This window comes from Vicugna pacos, chromosome 3, assembly GCF_048564905.1.
Source record: "Vicugna pacos chromosome 3, VicPac4, whole genome shotgun sequence".
NCBI classification, from domain to species: Eukaryota; Metazoa; Chordata; class Mammalia; order Artiodactyla; family Camelidae; genus Vicugna; species Vicugna pacos.
In genome coordinates, this window is record NC_132989.1 from 57,334,757 (window position 1) to 57,354,248 (window position 19,492).

At 33.0% G+C, this 19,492-nt stretch overlaps 1 protein-coding gene across 5 annotated transcripts in view; it reads left to right on the top strand.

The window, feature by feature from the left end:
• Positions 1-19,492, top strand: part of ARB2A (ARB2 cotranscriptional regulator A) — a 366,466-nt gene that overhangs the window by 144,075 nt on the left and 202,899 nt on the right. For all 5 annotated transcript variants that reach the window (XM_072958400.1, XM_072958398.1, XM_072958401.1 and 2 more), the window contains one exon: positions 9,024-9,242. In XM_072958400.1, coding sequence (XP_072814501.1) covers positions 9,024-9,242 — 219 coding nt within the window. The remainder of the gene's footprint in view (positions 1-9,023; positions 9,243-19,492) is intronic.

Here is a 19,492-nt window from a genome sequence, read left to right on the forward strand (position 1 = left end):
AGCATTTACGAGAGTCCATTTTCTCACTAATGAAGAGGGGAATAAACGAACCAGTGTAAGCTAGCATTATGTACTTAAAGTTGTGTCCTTTTGGCTAAAGACGCCTCTTCACATTCTTGACATTTCTAGTAGAGCCTGTATGATCTAAGCCAGGGCTGGAAGGGTTGAAATTCTAAGGTTGGCTTAGAACTATGCATGGCTTACTTCACAGCCCTGTGTCACTGTGTTCATTAGTTTAAAATCCCCATTAACCCTTCCCTTCCACATAACAACTATCTTCAATATTATTTCACATCAGAACTCAGATGGACATGCTGCTCCTTTTCTACTTCAAACGTTTTTAAGAGGAAATTGAAAAATGAAATTTTTAAATGAGGGTTACCTCATCACTGTGTGTTTTTAAAAGACTACACGTCAGGATTGTCTATTCAGTATTTTTTGCCCATGATAGATTATTAATATAAAGAACATTATCAAGTGCACGTAACAGTAATTCTGTTGCTGCTGGCTGATACAAGATGAACACATTGCTGTAATTTACAGTAGTAAATAATGTATTTGATGTTTAAATTACTTAAGAGACAGAAAAACATGATCAGTAGGAAGCTAGTTTCCTGACTAAAAAGCTCAGATTTGACAATTAATGCCTATGTTTTTAAACTAGAAGCATTTCATGTCTAAAAACAACTGATAGTTGGGGAGATGAGATCGTTTTCCTACCCTCTGCTTTCAGCACCATCAGGATACAGTGAAGCACAGGCGTGAGACATTTAAAACTTTAAATATCATAGTGCTTTGTTTACATAATTTCATCACTTCTTGTCATGCTCTGAGAAGTTTCTTACCAAGTTTGAAGTCATAGCGTGACATTTATTTTTACACAGAGTAAGACAGTTATCTCATCCTATTGGTTTGCTGAGGTATGACTTGTTGACTGTCTCATACTATAACTTATTTGCTGTTATTGTGTCCTGTCGCTTTGAAGGAAAATTAAGTTGTGATTAAAATTGGCAAACAGTTGCATTTTTTTTTCAAAACAAAGTCCTTTACCTCCATATTTCAGGTTCTTATGACATTTTTTCCTGAATATGCATACTATAATGCAAAAACTTTAAGCCATTATGAATTTTTATATGTTTTATGTATACCAAAGGGTCACAGATGGTAGAAAGATTTGTTACCATGAGGTAGTGTAGCATTTTGTGATTATAAAATTAATCTGTCTCCAAATCTGTTTAAAGAGTTTTTGCCATCTAATGAGCAATATAAATTATTAATATTTTCATGTTCTTGGGGACATTCACAGCCATAATTTTACCAACACAGCTGTTTGACCCGGTGACATCATGTTTTGCATATTTTTGCATTTTAATGAGTTAGTCATTTAAAAGGTTACAAAGAAACCATAACTCATAAGTAATTAAATTATTTAGCAGAAGAAGTATGAGGAGATCTTCTGACATAGGTCACTGTGGGAAGGGGAATTCATAACTGTCCTCAGTTACACCTGTTTGTTGGAGGTAGATGTGTATAGAAGCTTTTCCTTTGGATTATGAAATGATTTTACTTGTTAAAATATCTGAATGTATCTACAATGTGCATGCACGCACACACCCCCCCCAAGCAGCACATTTTCATTGTGTTGGAGTAAGTTGAAGTAATACTTATAACACAAACCACAAACATAGCTTACCATTTATGATTACTCACCCTTGAAAGCCTAGCTAGATTGGTGTTAGAAATATTTTATAATGCTTTTTTTCCTTTTCATAGTTCTCTTCCTCTTGAAGAATAAAACGACTTCATGGAGACACTTTTGGAATTTGTACTTAATTCTGATTTGGAATTTTCTAGAGTGGAAATATCTTAAAATGAAAAGTAGCCCATGAGTATAGCACAGTATGTAGCACAGTGCTTGGTAGATAGTAGCTGCTTATTAAATATTTGTTGTATGAAATCAGTGTTTAATGCATTATTGACCCAGTGAATACTTAGGATCTTTCATTATGTCCTCATGCTTGCAAGTGTACTCTAGAACCACAAGCAAAGCACTGATACATTCTTGAAAAAACAAAAATATTTTAAACATAATATTTTAATTGGGGAAAGAAAGAGAAAGGTGACATATTTTAAGATAAAATTATTTATGTACCATAGTTCTTAAGCAGATTTTAAGAGTAACTTGAAAACTTAAGCCTGTGTTTGTATGGTATGCGATTTGGTCAAAAGCGATACTCTGAAAGACCATGTGCCTACCTTCTACAGCTATAAAATTTACACAATTTTATAATAGATTTTGATAGGAAGTTAGGAGAACATTTAGGGCTTTAAACCATAAAAGCATAGCTAGCATGCAGAACAGTACATTTCATTAGATAAATTTGTCCATCCAAGTCAGCTTGGGAACATGTAATAAAGGAGGTGTGTCCATGTGGTTCCATGTATCCACTTAGGGATTTTGATTTGTCCCTGACTGGGCAACAGTTGTAACTTGTTACTTCTTTTTAGTTTAATGTATAAATCTGTGTGTGTATGTTTGTGTCTTTTTATGAAAATGAGAAGCAAAGAATATAAAAGGTTTTATAATGCTGTAGTATTAAATCATATTTCTGTTCTTCATAATGAGTGGTAAATTTTTTTTATGCTGCTATTGTACATTTACAGAATACTTTAATAAGTAAGATATTGATGATTAGAAGAGAAATTTGTGATGTTTAGAACATAATGTTCTAAAACATAGGAAAAGTTAGAAACAGAGCAGGTGATGATATGAGTAAGTGCAAAGTGAATGTTTTAAAATAAATAGCACTTAGATGACCTGATGTCAGAACCAGAGACAAGGGTGTGTGTTTGTCAATATATCCTTCATGTTTTACAGACTCCTAAGGGAACAGGGGAAGATACAATTTCACCTTTTCTGTGCCAAAACATTTTAATTATATCTTCTTCCAACTACAGCGGTTCAGTAACCAAGGAGCTGACATTGATGCATGTGTTGATAAAGCTGCAAACATTCAAAATGAGATTAACAAAGATTTTGAGCAAAGGGTGACAGCTAATTTTGCACAGTATTCTGCATCTAATTCAGGCCAGCGTAATAATAGAATATTTTATAACTGTTTTGTTATTCAAAAGGACTTTTATGATGCATTTGTGTTTGTGTAGCATACTCAAAAATTGTCTGTCCTATGGCTTAAAACGATTTGCATCTATGTTGTAACCCTGAAACAATATTAAAGGGAAAAGAACCCTCTTATTATAAGGTTCTTTTTTGTAATCATACTTTATCCTTGGAACTCTTTGCCTTTACCTTAATTTATCTTGGGCACACTAGCTAGGGAAGGTATAGAGATGGCAAACATATATTTTCTAATATTGCTTCATAAGCACTAATAAAATGGCCAAGAAAAGTTATGTTCAACTTATTTAATTAATAAAACTGTAGTTTCTTTATGTTCTTGAGCTCCATTGAGCACATTTCAGTGTATTTCTTTTCTCTTCTATTCTCTACTTGAAGGCAGCTGACAGTCTTCTTTCACTTTTCTTTTTGTTGGTGAAATTTTCTTTTTTTTTTTTTTTTATCCACTCACTTCTCCATCTGCTTTCACTTTTGTTTGCTTGGGCCGTCTCTCATCCCAACTTGATAATGAGGAATGCAGTGTGACCCTGACCTCTATCAGCCCATGCATGACCTTCTGACTCTACCATATAACCTTTGACCTTCTCTTTGACAGCTTGATTAATTACCCTGTGTTATGATTTATGAGTAAGTGCTATGTAAAAATAATAGACAACAGGTGGTCCTCTGAAAACTTTTTGTGGCATGTTTTCTTTTACTGACTAACTTGATGAGCTATTTGAAGTTGGAAACTTACTGGGATAATCTATGTTGGTTCACATTTTGGTGTTTTTATACCACGGAACACAACGTTAGCATTTAGGGAGCTACAAGTTGAAGCACGGTCATGACAAACATTTTATAAAATATTATCAGGGTGCTGTTACCTAAATGCAATTGGGAAGAAGCACAAAACGGAGTCAAGTGACATTTCAAGCGTTTCAGTCCCAGGTCACGTCTTGAGAAAATTGCTGAAATAATGGAGGGGCATTTTTCAAGCAGAGCTGCAGCTCCAACAGCTATGTTTACTTTAACGCTTCACTAGTGACTTCTGATTGGTTGTCATGACCTCATCTCACTGTTGCACCTAGGATGTTGCAACAGTGACATATACATACCCTTCTTGTGAAAAAGATAAGAATAAACACAACATACATCTTTCAGAAAAGATGAATGGACAGTGGTTTGTCCATTTTAACCATGGATTGATGTAGTTTATAGATAAAACACTTTGGATTTCATTTCCCTTGAGGATGAGCACCTATCTTCTTTCAGACCAAGCAGATAGAATGCTGAACTTGAAAAATGTGATTGATAAATCTGTGTAAAATGATCTCTTACGGAGCCTTGCCTGAAGACCAAAACTGATAATTCCATAGGTCAAAGGATTCTACTCTGGCCCCTGACCTCTTTGGTCACATGTGGCTTTGCAGTACTGCAGGTTAATATGCAAAGCTGAGGACTTTCAGCTGATTTTTTATTTAGCCAACCACAAGAGATTTGAGAAGATGTAGAATTTGCTCCTATTTTGCATTTTCCTTAGAATTGGTAATTAATAGACAAATTAACTTGGATAAATCTTAAGTTTTAGCAAGGTTTCATTTGGGATCAAAAGTACCTTCTGTTTCTGGCCAGGCTTTTTAACATTGTATTTATTTGTAGAATCTTCTTGATAAGTAACATTTTTGGACTGATTTTATTTCTTAAGCAAGTTCTCCTCTTTGGTTCTTTGTGTTTGGCATCACCTGTCTGTGTTAGATCTCTGACCTAAGCCATCATTTGTTGATTGAATGATACATGAACTATCATTTATTAGTAAGTGCATCTATAGACTTCAAAGTAAAGGAGTCTTATGTATTCTGCTTAAATCACAGCAAGCACTTGTGCTGAATAAAATGCTACATCTAGCAAGAGAATTTTGAGGGTTTCTGATTAAGATCCTATGGCTTATACCTTCTAAAACACAGGTCTGATCATGAAACTACAGTTATAGCTATAAACGGGTAGAAAAATAGCATGAGGTAAATTAAACAGATAAAGCTTACTTTTACCAACATCTGTCCTCTTGATCACCTTCTTGATCTTCTGCTAGACTGTGTGATCAAACAAAAGAGTTAATCAACAACTTTATGTATACTTTGTCTCTTTAAATGTTGGATATTGGAATTGAATTGAGTGAATCATTATGAAAGATGCCAGAAGTTTTATTTATTTAGTTGTAAAATGTTAGATAATAGTCTGATCATTTTATCTTGTAAAGAGAACAGAAGTTTCCATGTATATTTGAAATGACCTAACTTCATCTTAGGAGAAGTTTAGCATGCTTAAGGAATAATTACATTAAAAGGAATACTTCAATATAAAATGTTTAATGTTCTATTCTAAGCATGAATTATGGAGGTCTTATTAGCGTGGCACTACACAGTTCTTTTATGATATTATATTTGATGCCTGATTTTATAGAGTAGTTTTGTAAAACTTTATGGGTACATTTGTTAAAGTTCAAACTAAGATCTCTCTTATTTCTGTGTGTACTGATTGAGTTACTGGGAATAGAAAGAATTAATTTTTAAAATGCTATTTATTCTGATTTTTAATATATAAATTGATGTCATTCTACTTAAAATAGTTAAATTTAACTACTGATATGTTGTCTGTTTTATTTACTTTGATTGTTTGCTTTGACTCCCTTAGTTTCCATATATTAGTGTTGACATGGCAAAAATCTTTGTAGCTTTATTACGTAAAAGGATTTTGTAGACAATGTTTATACGTGACAGAAAAGGAGGAAAAGAAAAATTTGACTACATATCTTTGGGTGAGGTAGTTAACCTTATTTTGTTGCCCTGGTTTTTCTTACTCATTATAACATGGTTATGAATGGTCTCTGTGAATATTGCATTAATTAATTTATCTGGAAATTTTTAATTGAAAAATGTAAGTTTTTTTATGGAATGGTAATTGAATTTGCAACAAAGGCGTTTATTAAAATTAGCTTCTGCAGAAAATGTTCCTGAATATTTCTGATTGTTATTCCACTAATTAAACTGGAGGTGTGAAATATCTAAATGATAAAATATTTTGCAAATAAATCAGATGTTTAAAGAGTTACATTTGCTGTTGAAATCTAAATGATAAAAAATATTTAATTGATTTATATAGTGGTGATTTTAAAATAGAATCATTTTTCATCTGTTGATGCCTTGGTGAAAAATTGACATTGTGTCTTTATAAAATTGAACAAATGAGTCATGTAATTTTCAGTTACATAATCAATAACTTAGACAAAGACTGCTTCTTTGATGATTTATGTGTTTCTGATTTTTATACTTATTTAGATGGGACATATCAAACTTCAGAGTTTATTTAAAATCAAGTAGGCACAATAATTTTTCAATCCATGATTTCCAAAAATAGGAGTAAAAACTTCTGCTCAAGTCAACCTGATATTATGAAGCTATTATTTCTAGTGATTAAGGTATTAACTAGGGTAATAGTTTTGTCATTTTTGGTGACTATAAATTTTGTTTAAAGAGTTTACCTTTATTTGGAGTTTATTCATTATGCAAAGATGATGTGCATGTTCTGTCAATTTATTAAAGTCCCACTTTGTTACTTTGAGTTTGAAATTTTTCATATTATCATTAAAATGTAATATATCTCTATTTTCATCTGTAAGGCCTCTAAGATTCTATTTTGATCTTGCTAACTCTAACTCTTGTATGTATGACAGGCTGTGTGTGTGTGTGTGTGTGTGTGTTTAAAGTTCAATTCACTGAGAGAAGGCAGGGAAGAAACATGGCAGGAGACCACTTACTCACGGTACAGAATCTAGTAAGGAGGCAATTTTCTTTTTGGCCTATGGTGACCTTTTTTGACTATGTTCCTTACACCAGAGACAGTGTACTGAATGCCTCTATTTCACCCTGTTTAGCAGAGTGCAACAGTGTTCTTTAACTTACTTTTGGTGGGAGGAGAAGGTATAGCTGAAATTTGAGAAGGGCGTGAAAAGTTGTAAGAGGCACAAGGAAGAGGGGTAGGAACTTCCTTCAAATGTGATTTTAATAACTAGTCAAGTGTGTCCAACTGTAGAAAATCACCAAGTGACAATATGTCTACCTGACAGTGATCACAATGAATTACAAGACTTTTGAATAGCTATACAGATTAGAATAAAGCAGAACCAAATAAAATATCTTTTGTTGGTATGGTGAAACTTTGACTTACCGGCTAAGAAACTTTAAAAAAAAAAAAAAAACCTTCTCTTGTGCTCTGATGTAGAACATTTAAATTTAAAATTTTGTAAAGTGTTTTACAAGCCCTTCATAAAAGACGCATTTATCTAAAACTTTTATTTGAACATGTGTCGAGGAATATGTGGTATTTTGTTAATCAGTTTGGTAGATATTATTATATAGTTTTTAATGGATGTAAGACATCTATATCTTAATTAACAGTCCTATGACTAAATTGAAACTTTAATGATCTTAAAAATCTCCAAACGATATCGTGGTTTTATATAATAATATCAACTGATTGGGGGGAGAAATTGAAACAATCCCAATGAAGTTGTAGTTGTATGTAGTCTGTGAAATTAACTATTAAAAAAGCCAACGATGTGTAGCAATGTAGCATATTTAAAATAAGATAATTGAGTCTATGCTAATATTGACTTAGTATTACACCTCCCAGTTTTTAAAATCATCTTATATTTGGTTTGGCAGAAAAGAATTAAACTTTAAACCTGATATAGGATTCTACAGTTGTAGCTTTGAAAAAAGTATGTGTTTTTTTTTTTAAGGATGAGTTTTTAAGCTTTATTTTTCATAGCTCTTATATTTTTATACATAATATAATACATATTTTACGTATGACCTTACAAGATTTTACAAGACAAAATTGGGACACCCACAGTACAGAATTGAATAGAAAAGACAAGGTATAAATAGCTTCAAAGATTTGTGTTGCACATGCTTGTCAGTGATAATTGTTTAGCCCTCTCCTTTTTCTCATGGTTAGATTATTTCATCAGTTATAACATAATATAAATGCCGAAAGTTTCCTTAATTATAACCATAGAAATATTTGCTTTGCTAGAATTAAGTCAGACAGGAAAAAACATGTTTTAAAAACTTAAAAAGAAGTTTAATAGCTCAATAAGCTGTGTTTTAAACGTTGGAATTTGTTTCCTGGTACTAGTCCTTAATAAAGAGAAAATTTTATGGTAGTTGAAAAATGAAAGAAATTTCAGGATTAGAGAATTGCTTGCATATATTATAGTAAGACATTGGTTTATTTGGTTTTATGATTTATGTGCCTTTCTGAAAAAGAGAGATGAAAAAATCCAAGATGCACAGGTAGACATTTTGTGCTCCTGATAAAAAATGGAAATTTGTAGACTGTTTACTTCTTATTAATTGTTTATTCTTTTCTAAGTTCAAACAAGTAAAAAATACTCATTAAACTGCAATTGTAGTGGAATGAAAATCCAACAAAATGTGATTAGAATTATAAACTTCAATTTCAAAGAAGTTATATTCTCAAAATATGTGTTATAAATATTAATGTGGTTTGAAAGTGTACTTATTATTTGATAATTTATTTCGATCACTTTTGGGGTTCTGGGAGATCTGAAGTACTTTTTTTTAATTTAAGCCTTATGGTTTTAATGTTACAATTATGTCTTTTTGATCTTATAATCTGTGCTTATTTACACACACAATACAGGCAAATAATTTTAAATCAGTTTGTGTCGGAAAAATTAAAACTAAAATCTTTTATAAAGAAATATTTTAGTGAACATGAAACTATATTAAATCACTTACTATGAGATTTTAAGAATGTTTTTATGAACTGAAGTGGTTTCTAAGATTAAATTATGCTGCCTTTTGTGCTTTCAAAACAGGAAGGATATGGAGTAATAGTACTGAATCCCAATGAAAACTATATTGAAGTAGAAAAGCCGAAGATACATGTACAGTCATCTTCTGAAAGTGCTGATGAACCAGCAGAAAAGAGGGAAAGAAAAGATAAAGTCTCTAAAGAAACAAAGAAGCGACGTGATTTCTATGAGAAGTATCGTAACCCCCAAAGAGAAAAAGAAATGATGCAGTTGTACATCCGAGTAAGTAATACGTAAGATCATTACTTTATTTCATTATTCCCTTTGCTTTGTTTATGATTGATTTTCTATAAATTATTTTGTTTAATTTTTTAAAATGAACCGTTAATTTTTAAATTTTTAATGATTTATTTATCAAGGGTGTTACTTGAATGAAATGTTTTGTTTTTTATGCTGTTACAAAATGCATCATTCTTATTTCAATGTGATATTTTATTTAAGTCTCAAAAGCAATTAATAATACACTGTACAAAACATCAGTCTTCATCTTGGGTGGTGATAGTTTTAATGTGTTGTTTTCCTACGAGCAACCATCCACCCACAATGTCTCAGCTCATCTTCTGAAGGCTGATGGAGAGAGGAAGAGTAATTAATATCTTACTAAATATTTAAGCAAGAATAGTTTAGGGATAGTGTAATGAGGGAACTCTGTCCTTTGCTCTTTTCTTAACCAGTGAACCTTTGCACTTTGTAATGCTAGCAGCATGGGATCGTTACAGCAGTGCTGCCCAAGGAGTTCTAATTCTGTAGGGGGCACAAACAATTTTACTTGCCCTTTGACACATTCTGCTTGATATACACACTGTGTGTTGTGTATATGAGATGGATTCAAGCAATTTTCAAAGCTCTTATTATTGATGCCAGAAATATAGTTTAATAGTAAAGCATGTCAGAAATGCTATTGGGTAAGTAAAACAGTAAATTGATTATGCTCTTCAAAAGTGAGCAATTCAGAACATTTAAATATAGACAGATTAACAATTTACAAATTATACTGTGAGATAGTATTAAAGTTTTAGTTATTCAACTAGAGCTATTTTACATTTACTTTAAAAGCTCTTTAATAAAATATTTCATACCACTTCTGAGGTGAAATATATAACCTTCTAAGTTATTTTCTTTAATTTACTCATCACTATACTTTTGTAAACTCTACTCCAAACATTCATTTGATTATAGATCAGTCTGTTGAGTGAATTATGATGGTTAAGCAGCATATAAATTCTCAGCACCCAGAAAATTGTATCTGGACTAAAAATACCTAAAGCATGTCATAAAATGAGTCAAGCAGAAGTTAGGCAGATTATTATATTATTATATTATTATAATATTGAAATTTCTAAATAGCATCTCGTTATTTAACGTAGTGTTTGAAAAACAAAAACAGTGATTAGATTTGGAATCCATAAGTAGCTTGCTCTTCTGTGTAGTTCTGTTACTGCCTTTCTTCCCCATGACTGCATCAGGGTCATGATGTCACCTTCTTCTCTATCGGTTGTCCTGAGCGTCCTCATTAATATGATCCAGTCTGTCAACCAGTGTCTTAAGGCAGAGTAAAAAAAAATTACCACTGATATCTAGATTCCAAAAATGAATTGTAGAAGTTTTTGAAATATACAAATCATTGAGTATTCACTTGCTTATGTAAAGTGCAAACAAAAAGTGATTTTGTGTATTAAGTTTTTCATTTCATCTTAAACAGTTTCTTTTATTTGCCTATGATATGTTCAGAGTAAGCATCTATTTCTGACATCTGTTTTGTAAGTTTTATTTTATTTCTTCTTTTCTAATTTCTCTTTATCATGTCACCATTGCTTTGATCTTCTTCTTTTGTTCTCTTGTATGTGTTCATTTTCTTTATTCTGTTTTCACATCTGTTTTGTTTATTCCTGCATCTATTTTTTTCTTACACCAAGCGGGGAAAATCTTTTTATGTTGCTTCAGTAAGATCTCCTCTTTCTTTCTTGTCTCATTTTACTCATTAGTCAAGGTTGTCATTGAAAATACTAAAAGATAAAAATAAACTCATGTAGATAACACAACTTTATACATGATAGTTTTAGTTATGAAGTGGTTGTTTTTCTTAGTAAACACCCTTTCTCTTAAAATCATCCAGAATTGTGCAAAATAGCAGACTTAAGCTGATACTCTTCAAACATACTTCTAGATACTAAGGCATGATCCTGTAGTGGGAAAGAGAAGAATGGCTGATTTGTGTAAGGTACCTTCATTCTTAGGCAGTTTTGGTCCACTCAAGAAGTGACTCGTAGTACCCCATCTTCCTCTGCGTGTCTCCAAATAACAAGTGTTTGTAATTTTCAGACACAGAGTATGTATGTGATGGGGATAGGTTAACTTTTATTTGTGTATTTCTTAACCATTTACATTTTGAAATCAATTATCTATTATTTGGAACAACCCCATGAAGTAAGTAGATCAAATAATTTCATCCTTAATTTTATAGTTAAGTAAACTGATGCACAGATGTACATTTTTGTCTAGGATCATGTAACTAGTAAATAGTGGAAGTAAGTGTTAAAACCAAGACTTCTGATTACTGTAGATTCTTGCTCTCTTTCCTCTTTACCACGTTGTTCTAACTGGTTGAAAATAAAATATGTACCTGAAATATGAATATTAAACTAATTATAATAAAAGCATGATATGATGTAGTAAACTGCATTTTATGATTATATAGATTTTGACCAGTTATCATTTAATAGATACTTTTAAATGTCTATAAACAATTTAGATATAGTATATTTATGATATATAAATAAATTAATAACATAAAATACTATACAAATATATTCTCTTTTAATAGGATCAATAATATTGATCCAGTTTTATAGATGAGGAGACTGAGGGTCAAAACTTCATAAATTTCCCAAGATCACGTAGCTCTTAATGTAAGGTCCCTGGGGTAGTGACTTAGTCTATTTTGCTCATTGCTGTAACCTAGAGCCTAGAACAGAGGCATCATAATAAATATTTGTAGAACAGAGCCTTCACAATAAATTTTTGTTTGATAAATAAGATGGTAGAGCCAGGATTAAAACCCCAAACTACTTCTGCTTTTTCTAATATGTCTTGTTATTATTAAAGTATTCTACTTGATTTTTGATGAGGAAACATTCACACAAACCAAAACAAAGAAAAATTACATTATCAGTCCCCTACCCAATCCAGTAACTAAGACATTTAGAAAATTAAAAACCAGTTTGCCAAGATTTCTTTTATACCTTGATTGATCTAGACATTTGCATCTGAATATATAAAAGTGAGATACCCTGTTTTCTTTTTTAGCTATATCATCATGGTACTAAAATTATGGATGAACATGGAAATATTTCATGCTGACCTATTAGTATTTCTGTTTTACACACTTGCTTATAAGAGTACAACCAGGCTACTGTACTTGCTCTACCCCATATACACTTTGTGCTTTATGGGATCTGTAACTTTACTTTCTTTTCTTAACCTTAATCCAAATTCTATCCATGTTGTAGTGCCTAGCTGAAATCTCCTTCATCCACTCACATCATAATCAGTGACCTCTCCTTATTAAGATTCTTGAAAGTTGTAATGATTAGTTAACTTACATGGAATTTATCAATTGCATTTTGAGATATCTCTTGTATTTTGTCTCACAATATTATTACCAATTTATCTTTCAGACCTTTCCACTGTATCCCCACAATCCTTTAGATCTTTGAGATGCTTTATAGATTTTGGAATTGCATGTCAATCCTTAAGAATAAATAGATATGATCCCATTTTTATAATAGTACAGTGCATACTGTGAGAGATTCAGGAACTGATACTAAACCCACTCACTAGGATCCAATCCCCTGGAAGGAGACCAAAGCAAAAAGACTATGTCTTAGTCTAGAGATAACTTAGATGTGACCTACAGCATAGAAATGAGGGTTATTCTGGTATCAAACTGGAGCATAAGAAGACAGGTGTTCAGACTAAAAAAGATCAGTTAAAGGAACTTTACAGTAAATAAATAGTAAGCAGGTGGAATATAGGCAAAAGTGACTTGATGCTGATCTAAGTTATATTGGGTTGGAACTGCTTGAATTACTCTTCCCTAAGAGACTTAGTTGTGGGCTGTAGTGATAGGAAGTAAAGAAGAGGGATTAGACCCAGAACATTAAAATAAATATATATATACTAGAAGTGGAGGGGAAAAGGAACTCACATGGCCCCAGAAGGAAATACCCAAATGTGGAAGAGACATTTAGAGAACAGGAATCTTGGCAAAGCCTGGCATCACACACTAATGATACTCAGGTATTTATGGATTGATTGCTTGTTGACATCCATCAAAAAACTTATTCCTTAATCGTGAGATACTTGGTGTCTAGTTTTCTGACTGATTTTTTTCAGCATTCCTGTGAATCTTTGCAATTGTTCAGAAACAGCCAACTCTGATAAACTGAAGCTTTCCTTTAGAAAATACATTTTTGATATTCTGACTTGGGCTATGGCCAAAATATTGGTGAAGGTTGATAAATATCCTTTCTTCTCTGTACCTCTTCTTCTAGGTACTAATGCCACTGGAGTCGTTTCTGTCTAGTGATTTAACAACCAGATTCAATCTGTTTGTATTGAAATCAATGACTATTTAACCTCTGAAACCATTTTATTTTCCTAGAATATTCAAGTATCTAATTTTCTTCTTCTGGCATCCAGTAAATAGCCAAAATCTCCTTTGAATTTTTTGCAAATATCTAGTATACACCAGCAGAAGCAAAGTAGAATCCAGGCCTAACTTTAAGATTAGCAAAGTATAATTTTCTTTTATTTACTAAATGAGTATAAATAGATATGACTAACTATTGGATTATGTAGCACATTTCTGATGCATTAGGAGCAGAGCTTGAGAGATCAAAGTACTTACTCTTTCATGTGACAACTTTCCTTAACTATGAAATAATGTACTTTCTGGCATATATTATGGCTTATTAAGGGGATTGATTTGGTCTAGGCAATAAACATCATGTCAGACATGCCTGGCAGGAAAACCTGCTTAATATGTTTTGTAATAAGATGGAATTTTTTGTTCTCAAAAACATCTGCCAACTGAATTCAAGAGTGAAGACAGAAAATGTCATCAATTTAGTGGTAATCCTATAAATTTAGTTTCTTTTTGTGCAACACATATCAAGACACACAAAATTCCCAGTGTTAATCACCACTGGTTATAGTACTTTGTAAAATGATGAAACAAAAACATTTTATTTTTATATAATGTGTTAATTAATTCATAATGAATTTTAATATTTCAACTGATAAAATTTTAACAAGCATCTTGCCAACAGATCATTTTTTAAAGCATCTGTTTTTTAATGTGTTGGGTTGAGAACTGAGTCAAATGGCTAATTATGTACATATATTCTTTTTAAAAACATATTTCAACCCCCATAATTATAGATACACTATTTTTTCCCCTTAGACCACCAGGGGCTGCTGCTGTTCATACTGAATTTTGCTTCCCTCAAAAACTGAATACCCCAATCGCACTACGTTTTTTTTCTGTCTTCCTTTTTTTTTTCCCTTAGTCCAAAACCTTTTAAAATATAACTGGAAATAAAAATGAATATACTTAGCTAGTAACTTAATAATCAACACAAGAATGTATTATTTTAAACATTTTCTACATTCCAAGACATCTACATTTTTCCAAATAAACTTAAAACCTGTAGTCATTAAATGCAGATTGTGATAATAACCATTTTTATTTCCTGTTTTTAGTGTCTGAATAACATTCAGAATCATGCCTTTTACAGAGAGATAATGTGGAGGTGAGATTCAAAGTGCAGAGTCTGATGGACCTGAACTTGAATCTTAGCTCTTCCACTTAACATAGGGTCACCTGAAATACATTAACTTCCTTATGCCTCAGTTTTGTCCGAAAAATGGAATGATAATAATATATGTAAAGGGAACATAGTATCTGGCACATAGTCTTGGAACTTCTAGGCCAATAAAAAACACCTTGTCTCCTCTTAAGTTCAGAATCAATTGAGAAAGAATTCAATTCTCAAGGTCCTTTTGCAACTTTCTGTACCTTGTATGAGAAATAATACCCCTGCCCTACTCTCCTGAGTTTGGAACCCAATGAGCAGTACAGCATAGGAATCAGACAAGAGACAAAAACATCAGCTTTGCTAATTGATGTAGTTCACCTGGAAAATGTGGCTTTTAGGTCTGTGGCTAAACTTAGATTTCTCAGTATGTTTCCCCCTGAAAGGAGTTTTCACCCTTCCTCAAAACATTCACTTTGTTTTTAACGTCGTAGAAAGCAAGCTGGAATGCATCCTTCCTGCAAGTAGACCACTATTATTTCTACTTGTATTTTCTAATGCAATAAAGCAATATTAAGGTATAATCATTAAATATTCACTAAAGCATACCTTAGTCTTTTCATTTTAAGATTTTCATTTAAAAGGGAAACTGTGATCAAACCTAATTACAGAGAAAGTAGCCATAATATTGTTTAATTTTAAAGCGTTGAAAGGCCATACATAGTTCTCTTTCAGATCATCAGAAATTAATGTTTGTATTTTCATGTTTCATGTTACCAAAGCCTAGTAAACACAGTAGATTTTTAATAAATATTTGATGAATGCATATTTGAATAAATGCTTGCTTACATGAACCTACAAAGAAAACAGACAGACCTTTCACTATATAAATCTACTCTTTGATATTGACTAGCATGAAGTTGAAAGAACTGAGACTATGTATATTATGTCTGAAGAATGCTAACAGTCAGAAAATTAGTACATTGTTCTTTAAATTCAACTACCAGCCATTATTAAGTGTACCAAGCGTTCTTTGGATGTGGTAAGAACAAGTCAAAATGAATTAGAAATAAGTAAAATAATTAGACCTTTAGATTTAGAACAGAAATTACAGTAAGGACCAAAGCTCTGCATTTAGGGATTTTGATTGGCCTTTGGAGAGTGTTAGTGAGGGGATTCTGCCCTAAATATACTGTAGTGGAAAGAATAAGAACTTCAGAATCAAAGAGATGCATGCTGTAACCTTAATTCTGTCACTTACAAGCTGTGACTTCAGGCAGGTCACAGCTCCTCTCTGTGTTTCAGTTTTTTCATCTGTAAAATAGGGATAATCATAGCTATTAGGCTGTTGTATGGAATAAATGAGGTAAATTAATGTGTATGAAAACAGCCAGTGGGATACCTACTATTCAGTATATCCCCTTTCCTTTCTCTTCCCTCCCTACCCTCTTTCCTTAGGAAATATGGGGAGAATTATGGCCATATGTCATCTTTTCCAATTGGTTTATAATCAGTGCTGCTTAAACCTTTTGATCTCAGGAACCCTTTACAAATGCTTAAACATTATTAAGGTCACTAAAGGGTTTTTGTTTATAGGGGTTATATCTGCTGTTATTTACCATAAAAAATTAAACCTGAGAAATTTTTAACAATTTATTTTAAAGTAATAATAACAAACCCATTATATGATAACATAGATAGTATCTTTTTATGAGAAATGATTACATTTTCCAAAACGAGCAACACATAGTGAGATGTCTGGCACTTAAAAAAAAGTCTCTCTAATGTCTGGCTTAATAAAAGACAGCTGAATTTCTCCATGTATCTTGTGATATGTTGTCTTTATTGACATTTATGAAGAAAATTTGGCTTCACACAAATACGCAATTGTAAACAGAAGGAGTATTTTAAAAGCTTTTTCAGATAATTATATTTATTCTTCTTTGGTGCTACAACAACAATCAGCAAGATCAGTTGCAGTGTGAATCTAAAACACATTAATGACCATTTCATACTCTGTTTTATGAAAATCTGTTGGTCAGTCTTGTACTTTGAATAGATCTCTTACCCATGAATAATTTTATGATAGCATATATTGGTCATTTGGAAAAAATTGTTTGACTGAGTTATGCAGATCTTCCAAATGTTGACATATTTTACTATGTAGTTAAAAAGAATTCCTGTCTATTACTATACTACCAATCACATTCATAATGCTTTTAAGAATTGAAAAATTATCAAAGTTATCAGGGAGGATACAAGTTTCCCAAAATTCTAATTTTAGCATGAAAGCTCAGTTTTTATCATTAGCAGCAAATACTGTCAGCTGTTTTCTTTAAACTCAGGCTTTCTTCACTTTCAAGAAAATGGCTTCCAAATACCCAAATCTGAATCGTAGTTTGCTTCTGTCTTACAAGTGAAAATGGTGTTCCATTAAAAAAGTGGCTACTTTAGCTCACAACTCAATCAGCTGACAACTAGTTTTCATCCAGACAACCATCTCAACATAGTTTGGTCTGCAGGTGCTTTATGCTTACCTTCTAGTTCATCACTCAGAATATTAGCCAGACATATGCGCAGGGGTTGAGATGTAATAAAAGTAATTTTGTAATGCTTCATCAACATTTTTAAAGCAAACTTTTTTTTTCCTGTGAGTGTGTGGCAGTGAATAATACAATGACTGCTACAGAGTTTAGTATCACTGCTGTGATCTGTGCTAAGCCACAGGAGTTTTATTCTCCATTGCTTTTCAATTATTAATGCAAATAGCAACACAAATAAGTGAAAAAGATAAATAATGTCTTAGTTTTATTATGCACCCACCCTGAAAGGGCCCCTGGAACTGTCACAGGTTTGCAGACCACATTTCTAGAACTGCTGGTCTACATCTCTTTTCTGGAGTTGAACATAGAAGCAATGAAAGAAAGCAGCTTAGACTAGAATAAGAACCATTTTTCAGTTGATGTATTAGGCAGTATGAAACTAGAACAAGATAAGCAGCTGTGTAAGCCAAAATAGAAAACAGATGAGGACTGGTTTTTTAAGGCATTTGGTACTATCCAGTTTGAACTCTTCTCAGCTGGATTCAACGAGCACTTTGTGTAGAGTGCTTCACGTGTTCTCCATCCCGTGCCAACCTCCCTTCATTGAAACTAAGATGTCAGGTCCACAGTGACCAGGCCCGTGGAATTTGAGGCTTTAGAATGTGTTTTCTACTGCTCTTCCCCAACAACGAAAGGCCCTGAAGAATCACACGCCCGTTTCGGGTTTTAGCAACTACAGATTTCATTCCCTCCTCTTCACTAAAATGTGTGGCTTCTTGCTTCCCAGGAGAGCTCAGATTTTATCCCTCCTATCCAGCTGGGATCTAATTTATCACCAAATTCTACTCATTCTTTACTGGTGCTATCTTTCTGTTACTGGTACTGTCTTCCTGTTTTCTGTTTAGCTTAGCTTTACATTAGACAGATTCTGGAGTAGTTAAGAACTGGGTGCTGGTGTCTGGTAACATGTGTACGGGGTTTTGCACAGAATATTCACTCAGTAAATATTAGATAGAATCATTGTAATATCCTCAATATACAATCCAGTTGCATCTGTAATTGACTCTTTCTCCGTTTCTGAAGCCATCGTCTCCCTAATTCTCCAAATTGGGTTCCTCTTGTTTTTTGTCTAAGATAGCATTTGAGAGTAACTGTCTAAAATACAGTTGGATTCACCATGCTTATTTTTGGTTTTGATCATGACTGACTGATCACGTTCACAACTTCTACCCCCTTTTTGGGAAGAGGGGGCAATTTAAGACCCTGTGTCTCCAACTCCTTCCCTGCTAGCTAGGGCCCTTGTGCATCTATTTGTTTAGTTTGAAGTATTTGCCACTGTTTGTTTGTTCATGTAGTCCTCATTAATTGTCTCATGTATTACCCTGACTTTACAAATATGTAAAGTGAGACTCAGAGACATAGACTTACTCATGGTTATATACCTAGTAGGAGTAACTAAACCAAGGTTTGAGCCCGAGTCTATCTGACTGCAAAGCCTATGTTTTTCCCACGATACTGCATTGCCAATAGTGAACGTTTCCTACAAATGGTTCTCCTCTAAGGTTTCTCTGTGTGTATGTGAAAAATATGAGTGAAGGGAGAAATGGGTCTTTCTAGGAATGCAAGGCAGTTTCTGGGATATGAGGTAATATTTCCCACAAGCAACAATTTATTCAAAGACCGTTGTTAGAGGATTGAAATGAGTAGATAATATTGGGGGTAGAATTTTCGACTCATACTGTCGCCTGAAGAGGAAGACACCCTCACCGGTTATTTTTGCCTAAATTTAAAAGTGTCCATCTGCAGTGTGTGAGCTGCTTGACAGCAAAGGAGTTTGGAATTAATGGCAGGTGAGGATAAGGGAAAGCCTGGATCAGCTTGTATAGTTGACTCAAAAGTGCTTTGTTTACTACAGGTGATCTTTTTCTTATCCCTCCCCTGATTTCAGCTTATCTTTAGGTAAGTTTGCCTGTTCAAAGCCAAGCAGCATGTAGCAACCCTCCTCCTCTCCCGCCACCCCGCTTCCGTGTTTTAACATGTGCACACGCTGGCTTTGCCAGTGGATCTCAGCACTTCTGTATGCGTCTCTCGTGTGTAACATAGCTGGGCAATG